Source organism: Typopeltis vanoorti, chromosome 23, assembly GCF_054136105.1.
Source record: "Typopeltis vanoorti isolate ZY-2024b chromosome 23, IOZ_Tvanoo_1.0, whole genome shotgun sequence".
NCBI lineage: Eukaryota > Metazoa > Arthropoda > Arachnida > Uropygi > Thelyphonidae > Typopeltis > Typopeltis vanoorti.
In genome coordinates, this window is record NC_143571.1 from 14,101,079 (window position 1) to 14,119,514 (window position 18,436).

Here is an 18,436-nt window from a genome sequence, read left to right on the forward strand (position 1 = left end):
ATTGCTCTTGTGGTATTTGTTATGTAGGCGACGGGAAAGTTGGGAGAGATCCGTATGTCTGAACATGTAAAAGACGTCGAAAAAAGAAGGGAGCACAAATTAAGTTTAGCATTCCACACAGCCACTATTGGCCATCAAGTACTCTGGCAACAGACAAACATGTCATATACTGATAATAACTGTTTCACAAGAAAATTTACAGAAACCACACAAATGCTTAGGATCCTTACACATAGCAATGAAAAATCAAGGCTTGATTTTACATCAGTGTGGTCTGCCTTCATAAAATATTTAACTGGCACGGACCCAGGATATGTCACTTTCTGTGGTTCACGTGTGCTATATCCCAGGTCCGTGCAACTAGCAATGTTCCAACACGCACACAGTAACGAATATATCCTTTGTATTCTGGTTTCTCAATTATCTAAAACTTGTGAAGTTATTAGAAATGTCAATAAGTTTTTACTGTGTAAAACGTTTATACGTTTATGTACCATTACCCCTGATGATGTAAATCTTACAACGCACGAAACTTGTTCGGTTTTTTAATTTAGTCGATTGGTAGAGCCTGTGTTACTAATAGCTCAAGCAAAAAAAAAGTTAAGCAAGTTTGATCGCAGTTAGTAGTTGGAAGAGGATCATTGGTTTGATGCTGTTGGCACACTCTCCCTCGATGAGTCTTTGGACTCCCTGGAGGTGTCACATAATAATAATAACGTGATCTCAATACCGAAAACTACCTACATAACTACTTAACCATAGAAACCTACGTCTACATCAAGCAGATGTCGCTGTAATCAATTTCTCCACAAGGTGTGGAGAGAAATATCAAGAATTGTGTGGAGTTTTGAGTTGTAATTGTTTTAAAATTCGAGAGCAGTAATAGTATAATTTCCCCCCTTTCCGACGTTATAATGCACGAAGATTGCAGTATTGAAATCTGTTGCTGTCAGTTATAGTCAAATAAAGTTGGTATTTAGACACATGTAACATCATGCCGCACATGTCAGCATTGCTTAGGAGACGTTTTCATTCGGGTCTGATAATTAAATATTTACTGTATAAAAATACTATGTGACAAAAGATAGAACACGTACCGGATGAAATGGTTTCTTTAATACTTATGAATGCTGTATGTGCGTTGGGACACATAACATATTTTCATAATGCAGTGCGCTGTTATAAAGATATAAATATTCTAAAAATAATATACTAACAGGTAAGCTGGAAAAGCCCTGCATATTCTAGTCTATTATTATTTTTATTACTAAGTATTTTGTATAACTTGAAGGGAAATGACAATATCTTTACCATGAATATATGTACATACATATCTTCCACCTCTCTCTCTGCTTTCTACTTGTTTGTCACTTAGGGAATCTAGATCAAGACATTTCTTTGAATATGTATTTATCCTTATTATGTGCTTTAATTTAATAAGCATTTTTATCGGGCTTTTATTAACTCCGCAGTAGAGTCATACTTAAGAGACAAGTAATTATATTGATACTCCGGTAAAGAAAAAAAAATAGTTACATTGTCCTTAATCATTTAAAAAAATCGTTTAAATTTGCAGCTGAGGAGAGCGTATGTGCAAAATGCAGCAGCCAACTGTTGATGGATCACCATCCACTCTTTTCCACTTGATGAATGAGGAAGAATTAGAGGTATGTTTTGATTTAGTATGTATGCAGGACTAAATGTTTATTAAAATTGAGGAATATAAATATATTTTTTGTTATGCAATATGATGAAATAGTGATTTAATAAAAAAAATTGATATATTAGTCATTACAATTATTTATTACATAAATGCCACAAAGGAATTTGTAAAAAGATTATTATTCTAGAACTCAATGGAGTTATGAGACCCACTGTGGGATATGTGACAAAAAATATTTGTTACAAAAAAAAAGTGTTTCTCAACTCCAATATTTTTGTCACAAATTTGTTTTTCTACTGATTAAAATCTCCAGAGTGCATCATTGTATAATACTTTTTAATACTCTAAAAGGTATTATGTATATGATGACGTATCTCAATGAGCAGCTTTCCTAGTTCTTTAAAAACAGTATTCTACATTCTTTAATTAACTACTGTCCCACACTTCCTGAAATAGTGCAATGCTTACAGATGCATTTCATATTTACACATTCTATACAGCTTGGTCTTTTTGTTTATAGCTTTGTGTTGTCACATAATACTGACATAAAACATTTTCAAGGAGGAAGGGGAAGAACACAATATCCTGATCCTCTCCATTCATTAGATGACATGAGAAATATATTGTATAGTGATAGTCTTTCTCAATTGTTGTTTAAAATATGCTACTTGATATTTGATTATATATTTATTATATGTAAGAAATTCTTATTGAGGAATTAAAATAATTTCTGTTTCATTTTAATAGTTTTCTTCAGCCAGTTTTTATGTTTTTTAATTACAATGCAAAAAAATGAAAATGCATGCAGATTTGCACTATAGAGAGAGAGAGAGAGACTCTTCATAAATGTCCTTTATCCTATATATATATCCAGTGGTGAGCTATGGAAATTTTAACAAAGGGCTCGCATTGTCTAGCAAAAAACAAAAAAAGCCATATTTCACACAAAAACTTTTATTAATACAGCTTGTGTACAAATTCCAATCAAGAAGTATGAGAGGACAATCAACCTCTAAAGGTTATCATTTTTAAACAAATATTTCATTTGTTTGAAATATTTGTTTGAAAATGAATGCATGCAAATATTTCATGATCTAAACATGAAAAAATATTTGCACAAATTCAACTGTGTTAATTTATCTTACATAAGAAAAACATTTTTAACTATCAAAATATAATAAGAATGAAATCTTTTATAAAACATATGATTCTCTGCTAGTTTTACCATACGATTGACTACCAGAAGGGAGAAGGATAAAGTAAGTGAATGCGCTTATTTTATTTTCAAACTTGGGCGCATTCGTTATAACAGGAGCTGTAACAATAATTAATTTAGTTTAATCCTTTATCCAAGTGTGAGCAAACAAAGTTTGCGCCTGAAAGTATCTTCAGGACTGGGGTAAGGTAGTACAACACCTGGGCAACTCATTGCACAGGTGGAGCAAGCTGACATCACTCCTATCTCAGTATCTCCCATAATGCAAAACACATCTCCTTGCGGATATGTATAATGTTATGCATTAAGGGAAGGGCCACTACCCAGACTAGTTTCGACCTTTATTGAGGTCTCTTCAGTGGGGCCAGGCCCAAGTGGAGATACCATGCAGAAGCATTAGCAAGGTCATCTCTACCTATAAGAGTTGCCAAACGGTGTGCCACCTTTTTATTAAATTACTCTAGATTTAGAGAAAGACGTTGAAAGTTTATTTTTACCTGGTTAGACTATAATAAATTTAGTTTAATCCTTTATCCAAGTGTGAGCAAACAAAGTTTGCGCCTGAAAGTATCTTCAGAACTGGGGTAAAGTAGTACAACACTTGGGCAACTTGTTGCAAAGGTGGAGAAAGCTAACATCACTCCTATCTCAGTATCTCCCTTATCTCCCATAATGCAAAACACATCTCCTTGTGGATATGTATAATGTTATGCATTAAGGGAAGGGCCAATACCCAGACTAGTTTCGACCTTTATTGAGGTCACTTCAGTGGGAGCCAGGTCCAAGTGGAGATTGTTGTTGTACTACCTTACTCCAGTCCTGAAGGTCGATACTTTCAGGTGCAAACTTTGTTTGCTCACACTTGGATAAAGGATTAAACTAAATTTGTTATAGTCTAACCAGGTAAAAATAAACTTTCAATGTCTTTCTCTAAATCCAGAGTAATTTAATAAAAAGGTGGCACACCGTTTGGCAACTCCTATAGGTAGAGATGACCTTGCTAATGCTTCTGCATGGTATCGCCACTTGGGCCTGGCTCCCACTGAAGAGACCTCAATAAAGGTCGAAACTAGTATGGGTAGTGGCCCTTCCCTTAATGCATAATATTATACATATCTGCAAGGAGGTGTGTTTTGCATTATGGGAGATACTGAGATAGGAGTGATGTTAGCTTGCTCCACCTGTGCAACGAGTTGTCCAGGTGTTGTACTACCTTACCCCAGTCCTGAAGATACTTTCAGGCGCAAACTTTGTTTGCTCACACTTGGATAAAGGATTAAACTAAATTTATTATTATTCAGGCGTTGTAACAATAATTCCAAATAATCTATATGCTGCCGACACTCATATGGTAACCTAACTAATTTTTGTTAGGTTACCATATGAGTGTTGCTTAATATGTTTCAAAAAAAATTTTTTTTTTGAAAAAAAAAAGTAAACAAGAAAAACAAGGGGCGGGGCTCGCAAATTTGAGAAAAATTTAACAAAGGGCTCACGCGAGCCCCTTATAGCTCACCACTGTATATATATATATATATATATACGGAGGCTGTTCAATAAGTTATAAGACTATATTTATACAGAAAACAGATTACCTTTAATCGTCATCATTTACATGGTCTTTTTCGAAATAACTACCGTGAGACGCAATGCATTTGTACCAACGTTGCGTCCACTTCTTAAACACATGTGAAAGTCCGTTTTTTGAGAGTTCTTTCCAAACCGCCTCTGCAGCTTTTACACATGCTTTGTTGCTTTCGAAATGGCGGCCTCTTAGTGGTTTCTTGAGCTGAGGAAACAGCCAGAAATTGCACGGTGCGAGATCAGGACTGTATGGAGGGTGTGGTAGGATATCTATGTTGTTCTTCTGCAAAACGTCCACTACACTACCAGCAATATGTGGCTTTGCATTATCATGGTGCAATGAGAAGCCATTCTTCAGCAGTGGACACTTCCTTTTGACGTGCTGTACTATTGTCCGTAAAACATCTCCATAGTATGAGCCGTTTACAGTATTACCGGGTTCTACAGCGTGTTGGTAAACAATGCCTTCGTAGTCAAAAAACATTATGGTCATAACTTTACCAGCCGATTTTACAGTTTTTGCTTTCTTGGGGGTAGGCGAAGACGGATGCTTCCATTCACTGCTTTGTTGTTTCATTGTAGGGTCATAGTGATACAACCAAGCTTCATCTGCTGTAATGATGCATTTTAAGAAGTTGTCGCCTTCTTGTTCCAGTCTTTCTTTCCATTCTGTGCACACATCCACTTGATGCTGCATTTGCTCCAGTGTCAAGAGTTTGGGAATCCATCGGGCGCAAACATGTTTCAGTCCCAAATGTTCAGCCATGATTGAGTGAACACTTCCCACAGAAATATTCAGGACAACATGCAGCTGGCGTATTGTAATTCTGTGATCCTCCTTGATGATAATCGCTGCTGTGTTGATCATTGTCTCTGTGATGGACATTGAAGGTCTTCCCTCACGTTCAAGATCTTCCACATTTTGCCTTCCTTCCTTAAAAGTTTTATGCCAGCGAAAAACACTTGCCCTCGACATTTCTTCATCGTGGAAAGCTTCACATATCATGTTAAAAGTGTCCGATGCCGATTTTTGCAAATGCACACAAAATTTAATCACATAACGCTGTTCCAAGGACGCTTCCATTTCGACGACTGGTCGCGGCTCGTAGGCGTGCCGAAACAAGCTTGCGTTTATTCACGTGACACTCTGGCACATCAGCCCATATACACCATCTATCAACCTCTTTTGTTAATACAGACAGCAACATTTCTTTATTCCACAGAAATTAATATTGTGATGAGTGGTTTCGCGACAGTAAAATTAGTCTTATTACTTATTGAACAGCCCTCGTATATATACATATATATATATTTATTATTATTATCATTATTATCATTATTATGTATGTATAATATACATATATATAATAATGGAGTATATGATGTTAGCCTGCTTCTGTATAGCAGAGATGTAAGCAAAATCACATGACCTAGTGGGAAGTATGCTGATAGTGCAACAGGAGAAATATATTATTTTTGTTCATACTATCAGCCTATTTAAATCATCTTTCAAGCTCTCTTCTTCACTCTGGTTAACTATTATACTATCCTATAATAAATTTAGTTCAAACCTTTATCCAAGTATGAGTAAACAAAGTTTGCACCTGAAAGTATCTTCAGGACTGGGGTAAGGTAGTACAACACCGGGCAACTCGTTGCAAAGGTGGAGCAAGCTTACATTACTCCTATCTCAGTATCTCCCATAATGCAAAACACATTTCCTTGCGGATATGTATAATCTTATGCATTAAGGGAAGGGCCACTACCCAAACTAGTTTCGATTGAGGTGTCTTCAGTGGGAGCCAGGCCCAGATGTGGAGATACCAATTGACAATTGACATTTATGACTTTAGGGGTGAAGCAAGATGCTTTTCATATTCCCCGCTACTGTTGTGGTTACAGTGAGAGTAAAATTCACGCTATTAACAACACCACAAACACTTTTAACAACAAAGATGTTTTATTAACGCTAATATTTCGCTGATTTTCAAATCAGCATCATCAGAGCACAACACATGTAAACGCGATAATGAGTGAGTGAAACAATATAATTGCAAAAGACAAAAGATCTAAAGTCCTATTTTTGGCGCCCTCTAACAAAAAAAAAAAAAAAAAAAAAAAAAAAAAAAAAAAAAAAAAAACAAGCAGCAGTTATCCAGGAGTTTTTCTTAGGATAACCGTCTCCCAAATTTTTGGCAAATTAATGTAACCATATTTATTAAGGTTGGGAGAATTCTTCAAAGCCATTGCTGACTCAAAAAATAATCTTTCAGATCTATAACGACTCCTAAATAGCACATTTGTTTTCCTCCATCTAATCCTGTGTGAAGGAGTGTCCAAAGCGTGGTCTGCCATGGAACTTCATACACTCCTGGGTGTGCTAAAGGGTGAAGTTTGTCCTTTGGCGAGCGGATCAGAGTTGCCAGCTTGACATGAGGTTTGAAGGTGGTGCGAAGGCCATGTTTCAACAATACTTTGGCTATCTTTTCCGATGTACTTCTGATATAGGGAATAGAAATGGTCATGTTGTATTCTTGTGTATTAGGGGAGGGCAGAGTAATGGGCCTATGTAGTATTTTATCTATTTTGTAGGGATTGTAGCCGTTGGCTAAGAACGTATGGCGCAGGTACTGGAGTTCAGTGGTCAGAGCTGTATTGTTCGAACAAATGGGTCTGGCTCTGTGTGTAAGTGTTTTTAAAACCTCTGATGATGCTGATTTGAAAATCAGCGAAATATTAGCGTTAATAAAACATCTTTGTTGTTAAAAGTGTTTGTGGTGTTGTTAATACCGTGAAAAATAAGTCATGAATAACCATCAACGCCTAAGCTTATCTGTTAGAGTGAGAGTAAAAGTTATGAGCAGATTGCTCACCCTGAATGGGCATGGAGATTATGCATTGCTAAAGGAGGCTAATATAGCTTTTGGTCTTCTATATTTGAATATGTCCGTTGCCTCGTATGCTGCAGCTTGCTGAACCATATCGTTGGGGTGTGTGGACATCTTTAGGAAAAACTTAGATGCTAAGGATTGTAGAAAAGAGAAAATATAAGGAATATTTGTATCTTTATGAAGTTGATTGTTTCTAACATACCACGGGGCATTCAGAATCATTCTCAAGCACTTGTTCTGCACTCGTTGTATCTTGATAATGTTAGTATTAAAGGTGTGGCTTCAGGCTGGAGAGGCATAGGTGATTATAGGACGAATCGTCATCTGGTATAGCTGCAATTTGATTCTGTTACTGAGCTTGCTATTTCTGTTAATTAGCGGGTAGATCTGAGCTATGACTTTAGATGCCTTTGCGCATGTAGACTTGACATGTTGGTTGAAAGTTAGCTTTTTGTCGAGAATTACACCCAGGTAATTTGTTTCTGTCTGCCAGGGAATTTTAATATTGAATAGTAACACATCTCCTGCAGGAGACATTGACCTTTTTGAGAAAAGAACGGCTAAGCTTTTCTGGGGGTTAACTTCCAATCTCCATTTGGAGAACCAACCCTCCAACTTTAGAAGGTTTTCTTGAAGCTTTCTGGTAATGAAATGGGGTTGGAGAGATCTGGTTAGTTATGCTGTATCGTCCACATACAACGCCAAAATGGAAGACATCGGATTGTGCAGGATGTCCAACATGTATATAGAAAACTGCAATGGAGCCAGTAGGGATCCCTGCGGTACTCCAGCAAAGATATGGCGCTGGGACGAAGTACAACCGTTGATTTTTACTTGCATTGATCTATTCTGAAGATATGAATGGATTAGATGAACCATTTTTAGTGAGGTACCAGCTGAGATAAGTTTGTGTAGGAGTCCAAAATGCCAGATTTTGTCAAATGCTTTGGATAGGTCTAGGAAAACAGCTCCTGTGTACTGGTGCCAGTTATAGCTGGTGGTGATGTATTCCACCATTCTCTGGATTTGCTGGGTAGTACTATGGTGTTGCCGAAAACCAAACTGTTCTTTAGGGAGGATGTTTAGGTCATTTTCTGAGGTTTGGAGTCGTGAGAGAATGACCTTCTCCGCAACCTTACCCAGATTAGAGATAAGACTGATTGGACGATAATTTTGGTGGGTCTTTGCCTGGTTTATATATAGGAATTACATCAGCCAGTTTCCAGGTAGAAGGAAAATAGTGAAATCTTAAGATTGCATTTATTATACTGGTCAGGTGCACTACAGCTTTCCGAGGTTGCAGCTTGATCACCCTGTTTGAGATGCCGTCTGGTCCAGGAGCTTTATTGTTCTTAAGTTTTTTAATGATATCATATAATTCAACAGGTGATGTGGGTGCAATATGGTTAGCGCTGGTATCTGGGAGATTTAAAGCGTGTCTGACCTGTCTGTGGATTTTGTACAAGTGATTGAAATCTAAGTTGTTATAAGAGGGTTTGCACTGCTCCTCTAGATTCTTCACTATGGCCTCTGCCTTATCTACATCTGTGTGAACTAAGCCCTGGCTTGAGATTATGGAGGGGGGAACTTTTTATTTCTGATGTTTCTCAGTAACCCCCAGATAGAGTGATCAATAGGTGAGATAGAGGATAACTTTTTATCCCAAAGTTAGTTTCTATGAGTTTTAAGTGCATCTCTTACTGCCCCATTTATCCTGTTTAGAGCTGTTTTATCTTGTGGTGCACGCCTGTTACGGAATCTTTTCCTAGCTCTGTTTTTGTCTCTGATCAAGTTCATGATGTCTTCAGGCAAACGATCTGGGTTGCGGGCAGATTTGTAGTAGGTAGCTTCCTTTATAGCAGAATTAATTTGTTGTGTTAGATTTGTAACTGCAGTTTCTACTTCTTCTTTTGTGTGTATGTGAGGAACAGGTCCAATATAATCCTTGAGTGCTGTTGGCAGTGTTTCCCATGCAATGTAGGAGTGAGAAGGAGGACACAGGTATTCTTGATTTCCCAGCTGTAGTAGAATTGGATTGTGATCAGATGATAGTTCATCCATAGATATGATGCTGTATTGAACTTTGATATCCTGCAGGATAGCTATATCCAGGATGTCAGCAGTGCCAAACGTACTGAGATGAGTTGGTTCGGTGGGGCCTGCTACAACAGCGTTGCTTGATCCTAAGTAATTAGAAAGGATACAACCATTCTTGTTGGTGGTTGTGCAATTCCACGCAGGGTGCTTGGAATTCATCCCTGGCTATAATGGTGGGCTCTCTGATGCATAAGATGGCATTTAGGTCAGAGTGAAGTAGAGATTTTTGGGGAGGGTTGTAAGCTGAGTAGATTTTCAGTTTGCTAGTGGAGCTGGTGACAACTTCCACGCCTGTGATCTCAAGGTTAGTGGTTGAAGGATTGCTCACAGAGTGGTGCTTAATGTAGTTTTTAATGAAGATGGCAGTGCTGCCGCCTCTGTAGAGTAGTCTGTCATTTCTGTATAGGTGATAGCCCCTTATTGTAGGATTGTCTGATGGTCTTAAATGAGTTTCACTGATTAATATAACATCTGGTAGATATCTATATGTGAAATTTCAGAGTTCCAGAATTTTGTTTTTGAGGCCATTTGCGTTCCAAGCAACTATCTGAAGTGATGCTGGAATGAGTTTGTTACTATTCATTTATGAGAGCTGTGAGGATGACCTGAGTTTCACGAAGAAATCTTTTAGTGGAGGTTTCAGTAGGGTTTGATAGACTGAAATTTTTTAGCATGTTTGTTAGTGAGGCCGTAATAACAGCTGTTAGATTTTTAGGTGCTGTTGGTTGATTTTGTTCTGGTATTGGTCTATTTGTGTGGGTCACATTGGCATAACTTCTTGTTTGCTTTTGGGTGTCTCTATTTTTGGAGGTCTCCGATTTTGGCCGCTGAGTCTTGGGTTTTGATGCCTGGGCCTCTGGTGTTCTTATACTGTAGGAGGAGGGCTGATTGACTGCCTCCATCCATCTGTTCTTTGAGTGCTGAGTACATCCTTTGTAGTTCACAGGATGAGGGCCACTGCGATTTGCACATTTGGCCGAGGTGGTCCTTGGCTTTGTGCAGATATTGGTTGGGTGACTGTCCCCACATTTTAAACATCTATATTCTGCTCTAGATAGATTCTGGGCATGGCCAAACTTCTGGCACCTGTGGCACTACCCAGAAGATGATCTTTTTGGAGTGGTTCTGGTGTGACGATGAGACCACAGACTGTTTTTAAGTTGTAGATATCCTTGTATATTTTATGAATCTCAACTAGGACTAATGGCATGGGAGTCTTTCTGCTTTGCACATTCTGCTGACCTTGACTGGAGGCAGATCTTGAGAATTCAGGTCAGCAGCTATTCCTGCTGTGTCAATGTCTTCACAGACACCATGAAGGACCACTTTTAACTTTTTTTCGGAGCTGAGTGCAAAGGTATGATACTGGATGCCTCTGTCGTCCAATTCTTTGGACAACCTTCTATAGTCTGTCACTGTTTTTTACTTGGTTATCCTCTTAATGGGACCTATGTGCATTGGGACACATAACACATTTTCACAATGAGTGCGCTGTTATAAAGATATAAATATCCTAAAAATAATATTCTAACAGGTAAGCTGGAAAAGCCCAGCATATTCTAGTCTATTATTATTTTTATTACTCATTATTTTGAAGGGATGTGACAATATCATTGCTAATTAATTTATGTACATACATATATACATACATACACATCTTCATCCTGTGTCTCTGCCTTTTACTTGTTTGTCACTTAGGGAATCTAGATCAAGACATTTCTTTGAATATGTATTTATCCTTATTCATCATCATTAGTGTTCTGTCTCTTGACAGGTCCAGTGGTATACCTCAGCAGATTTTCTTCCTCCAATTTCCTCTGTCTCTTGTTTCCTCCTTCATTTCTTGATATCCTCTTGTGCTCATTATATCATCAAACACCATTGGTTGCTCCTTCCTCTTGGTCACTTTCTTTCAATTTTCTCTACTATCATTCTTTTCAGTAGGCTGTCTCCTCTTAATACATGTCCTATCCAGTTGTGCTTTCTTTTTCTTATGTGGTCTTTAGTAAATTCCTTTCTTCTTTAACTCTTTGTAATACTTCTTCATTGATGATTTTTTCAGTCCACTTTATTTTCTCCATTCTTCTCCATAACCACATTTCAAACGCTTCCAACATTTTAGCTTCTTTCTTCCCAATTGTCCATGTTTCTGACCCATATAAGGTTATACTCCAAATATAACACTTAATAAGCCTTTTCTTTAAATTTTATTCATTTTATTAATAAGCAAATTTTTCTTGCTATAAAATGTATAAGAAAAAAGTCCAATTTAGTGAATCTACAAAACCTCTACCACAATAAAAGCTGTTATAGAGAATCACTCAAAAATGAACTAAAAAAGTTAAACACAGCTACTACCATTGATGATGCTAATGAAATATTAACAAAATCTATCTTGAATTGTGCACTAGAAATTGGAGGTGTAAAAACGCACCAAAGAGAGGAAACACCAAGACAGGAAACCTTAGATCTGATGAAGAAAAGAAGAGATATGAAAAGAGATTTGAATGACACCAATAAAATAGAATATGCGGAAATTTGTAAAACTATACATAAAAGGATGAAACATGAACTTAGATCATATAATACTAGGAAAATTAAAAAAACAATAGAAAACAATAGTAATATGAAAGTCCTAAAATGAACATTATCAGTTGGAACAAAGGAAATAGCTGCTGTAAGAGGAAAAAATGGTGAACTTATAAAAAAAATAGAGATGCAATAATCAATAGAATTCATGAATTTTATACTGAGCTCTATGAAGACAAAGACCGAGACATCCAAGAATCATCTATGGATAACTCGAGTGAGGAAGAACGCGATGCCCCTGAGATCTTACAAGGTGAAGCGGAAATGGCACTGCAGGAAATGAAGAATGGAAAGGCCCCAGGAGAAGATGGAATTATGGTAGACTTCTTAAAACTAGGAGGAAGACCTGTCATCAAACAGCTGACTCAACTCTTTAATAAATGCCTAAAACAAAGAAAAATTCCAAAAAATTGGAACAATTCACTTCTAATATTAATTTTTAAAAAGGGCAATAAGGAAGAAATTAAAAACTGCAGACCTATAAGCCTACTCCCCACCATATATAAAGTTTTCACAAAAATTATAAATAATAGAATAAAGTCTAAACTAGAGGGAATGCAATCCTGTGAACAAGCTGGATTTAGAAAGAATTACAATACTTTGAACCATATTCACACATTAAGACAGCTCATTGAAAAATCAATTGAATACAATAAACCCTTATGTCTGGTGTATATAGACTATGAAAAAGCATTTGTTTCAGTTAAAACATTTGCAACACTAAAAGCACTTGAAACCCAGGGAACCCAGAAACCATATATTGAAAAACTAAAACATATTTACAACAATGCAACTTCTGTAATTAAATTATATAAAAACAGTGAAAAGCACCCAATACAAAAAAGGCATCCGGCAAAGCGATACCATATCTCCCAAATTATTTACAGCTGCACCATTTTGGCTGAATCATAGAGGGATAATAACTTCCTTAATAACTTGTTAGCATGCTTTTCAACATAAGTAATCCTTTGAGCTATTTTACCAACTTTTGCAATATGCGCTCCAAACTTCAATTTTGTCTGCCATTATCCCTAAGTTCCTAACCTCATCAATTTCCTGCAAACCAATACCATCAATGTGATACACCATATTTTCAACCCAAAGTGCATAACCTTATATTTTGCAACATTAAATTGAGTCAATATCCTTTGCCCACGATGCCAATTTATTTAAATCATCCTGCAGGATATTTATACTACTTTTATCAACTATTGCTCTTCCCAGTTTTGCATCATCATCATCATCATCACCAAACAATTGAATATTCCCTCTTAAATCTTTCCCTATGTCATTGATATACAAATTAAAGAGTAGTGGCCTTAGTACTGAACCCTGAGGTATTCCACTAGTCATTGTTATTCTCCTAGATTCTACTCCATGATATACTCCTCCTTTCACATATTAGGCCTAATGGGCATATTAGGCATGGCCTATTACAATTTGAAACTGCAACTGCTTTGAAGATAAGGTGATTAGATAAGGTGGTTTGTTCATGGGGCCAATTTGCCTGTTCTGGGGGATGAAAAATCCCGAGTTTCTGAGTGAAAAAATCCCCTACCTCTGTATGAAACCTGCTAACTCACCTTTAGTCAAAAGAAACCATATAAGGTTCCTCACATCTTGGATGGGAATCGAACCCAGGTTTTTCCGACCAAAGGGCTTCGTGTATACTGACTGAGCGTGTATACCACGATATACTACTCTCTGGTATCTGTCCGTCAGTCATCCCCCATATCCATACTACTAACCTTATATCCATTCCCATTTGCTCCAGTTTTTGTAATAGTTTTCCATGTGGTATTCTGTCAAATGCTTTGTCAAAGTCAAGCAGTATCATGGTATAGTCATTACCTTTATCCAATTATTCTGTCACTTTATTATAAAATGTGAATAAGTTACTAAGACAGGACCTACCTTTTACAAAGCCATGCTGCCCACTATAGAGTATCGCATCCCTATCTACTCAACTGTTGTATTTTACCTTTCACGAACTTTTCCAATACTTTGACAACTACTCCTGATATATTAATTGGTCTGTAGTTTGCTATTACTATTACTATTATTACTATTATTACGGGCAACTCCAGGGAGTCATTAGACTCATCGAGGGAGGCCCCAAATCATATTCATCACAACTATTCGACATTCATACAGTATCTATCATACCTCGCCTTAAACTCATTCACTGTCACAGCATCCACCACAGACTCAGGGAGCGCATTCCACCCATTCACTACTCTAAAAGTAAAAAACCAAATATCATCAATAACACTCCTCCCCCCTTTTTATTCACCCTGTCACTCCTGAACACGCTATACCCATCGCATTCAATCCCACTAGCTTTATCATCTTCTGTCAGCCATGTTTCACTAATACCAACAACCTGTGGCCTGGAAGTGCCAACCATGGCCAAAAACTCTTCCTTCTTGTTCCTAATACTCCTGGCATTAGTGTAAATGAATCGCAGAAACCCATTTGTCCCATCCCTACTTTGATGCCTTATACTAACTATCCCATTCTGATTTGTTGTCCGTCGTACTCGCTCGGGCATAATATACTCATTCATACACTTAACTGCCTCCCTAAAGTCTGCATATCTACTCCCCCCCTTAATAAATCTAGTTTCCCTGAGTCTGTACATCCACTTCCACATCATTCATCAACACTTTTTCAAGTCTCCGTACACCAACTCCATTCAAATATAACCCATCCATCTTATATAAGTCCTTTCGCCCATCGAACTCATTCCACACATCCACAAATTCCACACCACTCTCCATGCATAACCCACGCATAAAGACATTGTCAATTATGGCCCTCCTTCTAAACACTTTGCTGTCATACCGCGATAAGATACTCACCATCCTAACTCTCTCACTCTTCTCTTTTGCTACCTCAAATAACTCCCTCACATCCTCTATCATTTCCATTTTGTCCTCTTTCAAATCATTCGTTCCTGCCATGATTATCATCTCTTTCACCCTCTGTTTTTGCAGTCGAATAGATTCGCTGACGTCCTTTATGTTCGCACCCGGCTGGTACGACTTCATTAAACTCTCAATTATTACATCTCTTAATAGCGAATCCCCATACAGCACTCGCTCCTTCATTTTATTGACGTTTACGAACATACTATTATTTGCCGTCACAGACTTCTGCTGGTTATTTGTCGGTACGTTCAACACGCATTTTTCCATACGCTCCAGTTGTCTTTTAGCTCTGTGTATCGCACCGTTCAAACGGGCAATTTCGCTACTCGCATTTATCTCACCATTTTCATTATTGATCAAATCATCCATTCTTTCTGTATTTCTACCTTCATTTACCACTTTCAAGTCGCTCTCACACCTATCTGGCACTGCCACGCAATTCTCTAGCACACCACCATTTTCTACATTCTGACTATCGTTAACGATATCACTCTCGACACATGAAACACGCTTGAAATCCTCATTCTCTTTACACTTACTGCACATATTAACTCCACTATCACTTTCTAACCAGACTCCCACCGCTCTTCGCAAGGCATACATCTCACAGACAGCACATTGCATAAATTCGTTTACATCAAAACTCTTAATCAAACATGGCGACCTGGCCGCCATTTTTTTCTTTATCGGTGCCATGTGTACGCTATCTTATCTTAAAAATAATAATTAAAATAACAGAAAACACGCAAAAATTTCACAGACACACCAAGAAACAAAAAGCAAACAATACTACTTAAAATTCTAGTAAAATATCTAATGTTAACACAAAATACTACTAATCTTTTCAGGAGCTCTCGACAAGCCGACGATCTAATCAGCGCGACACCAAGCGACTCAATCTCTGTCTTGGAGCTACCTTTATGCAGTGGTAATATCTTACTCTCTTTCCACTCCCTTGGAACCTAGCCAGAGCTTAGATCGACCCACTTCATCACAGGCAATTACAATTCTCTTGCACATTCACATAGTACATGAGCTGATATGCCATCCAGTCCCACTGCTCTGTTCACATTCCTTCCTTCTCTTCTCGTTCATAGCTTAGAATGCGTACAGTCCCCTAATGAGGGGTTTATGACAGATTATTACTTCCAGCTCGTGAACACACACAGACTATAGATCTGTGTGTGTGTTCACAGGGGCAGTTTGCCTGTTCTGAGGGACAAAAAAAAAAAAAAATTTCTGGGTGAAAAAAATCATCTATCTCAGTGATACAATCAAGTAAATTATATACTATACTTTTTTGATTTTGAATAATGGCTTCACACATGTAAGCGAAAACTAAATATAATTTTTACTTCTATATATTTTGCTCAGATGTTATGAGCTTCTTTCAGGAAGAAGACAAAAAATGGTAACAACATTTAAATTCTAAATACAAGAATGAGTTATACGGTATGCATATAATATCATGTGTCTCAGTCGCAACTGTCCATCAGGAGGAAATACTATTAGAGTTCTGAGAAATGGGAATAGATGTATAATTAATTAAAAAATAATAATAAATTATAAACAATTAACAGCAATCACTTTCCAAAACTTAGAAGTAGGCATACAGTCTGTCTGATTAAGATTGACTGTGGCATAAGGCTTCACACGATTTAAATTTGAACCTACTGTGGTGTAGCATCTTGATAATAGTTCCGGTGAACTTGATAGCATGAGAAGCAAAGCCTCAACCGAATGATATATGCACGTAAACACAAGAAAGATATTTAATTAACCAAATATTTCGGTCTGGAATTTCCCAGACCATCCTCAATGGTATTACAAGAACAGTTTTAAAAAATACAAGCTAGAATACTAACAATAGATCATTAAAAATAGAACACGCCGCGTGATGTTATATCACTAAGTATTAAGTATAAAACAAAATATTTTGAAGTAGAGACATGATTGGAAAAAAAAAAAAAATTAATGAGTAATCTTGATTAGACTTTCCCAGATTTTTGATATAGATATACAGTCATTACAATTCAGGTTAGGACGATGGAGCAAGGCCTCCACGCTTACCTTGAACAAACATTCGAACCTATAACGGGATCTATGTAAGAGGCGAGTCCTGGACCAAAAGATGCTGTGGTCAGTTTCAATCCCATGTTAAGCCAATCCAGACTTTTCAGGTTTGTTGTGAAGAATGGAGGATTGATGTTCTTGGTTTCTTTTTTCAAGAGAATGTCCAGTCTGTCTAAAATAGGAGAGATCACAGTTGCAAGGAATTTGATAAACTCCAGGAAGAGATAAAGTTGAGCGTTTGTCTTTAAGAGAAGGAAAATGAGAAGACAATTTGTTAATAGGTGAATACGTAGTTGTTAAATCATATTTCTTTAAAATTCTTGCGATAGGTTCTGAAATACCGGAGATATAAGGAATAGGCACTTGATGTATTGAAACTTTGTTGTTTTGTGGAGGATTATAAGAATTGAGAAGATGCTGAGTACTTCAACATCTTCTCAATATTTCGTATGTCAAAATAAATTTTACAGCCAAGTAGAAGGAACGGCCATGGGAAGTCCTCTTTCTCCTGCTCTAGCCAACTTTTATTTAGAACATTTAGAAAAAGTCCTTTTCTCATCTATTTTCCCTCAACCATCTTTTTGGGTAAGATATATAGATGACATCTTTATTATTTGGCCTCACAGCAAAAACTCTTTACCTTCTTTTTTAAACAGTATTAATTCCTTGCATCATCGTATAAAGTTTACTATGGAAATAGAAGAAAACAACCAGTTATCTTTTTTTAGACGTTCTCCTCATCTGGTCACCTTCAAATATTCTTACAACTACAGTATACAGGAAACCAACGTTCACAGGTTGTTATATTCTTAAAGAATCAGCCCATCATCCATGTCAAAAAACAGGAATTATAAAATGCCTCATCAGAAGAGCCAAAACTAATTGTTCTACTTTTGATTATCTACAGAAAGAACTTTCTACTATCCAACAACACATGAAACTCAATGGCTTTTCTATAAAAAAATAGTACTCAACATCTTCTCAATTCTTATAATCCTCCACAAAACAACAAAGTTTCAATACATCGAGTGCCTATTCCTTATATCTCCGGTATTTCAGAACCTATCGCAAGAATTTTAAAGAAATATGATTTAACAACTACGTATTCACCTATTAACAAATTGTCTTCTCATTTTCCTTCTCCTAAAGACAAACGCTCAACTTTATCTCTTCCTGGAGTTTATCAAATTCCTTGCAACTGTGATCTCTCCTATTTTGGACAGACTGGACGTTCTCTTGAAAAAAGAATCCAAGAACATCAATCCTCCATTCTTCACAACAAACCTGAAAAGTCTGGATTGGCTCAACACGGGATTGAAACTGACCACAGCATCTTTTGGTCCAGGACTCGCCTCTTACATAGATCCCGTTATAGGTTCGAATGTTTGTTCAA

At 37.1% G+C, this 18,436-nt stretch overlaps 1 protein-coding gene across 1 annotated transcript in view; it reads left to right on the plus strand.

Annotated features, from left to right (window-relative positions):
* Positions 1-938: 938 nt before the first annotated feature.
* Positions 939-18,436, plus strand: part of LOC150093636 (ataxin-7-like protein 3) — a 208,352-nt gene continuing 190,854 nt past the window's right edge. Inside the window, exons 1-2 of the mRNA XM_090413034.1 lie at positions 939-1,219; positions 1,577-1,667. Of these exons, the coding sequence (XP_090269160.1) occupies positions 1,590-1,667 (78 nt within the window). The 5' untranslated portion in view covers positions 939-1,219; positions 1,577-1,589. The remainder of the gene's footprint in view (positions 1,220-1,576; positions 1,668-18,436) is intronic.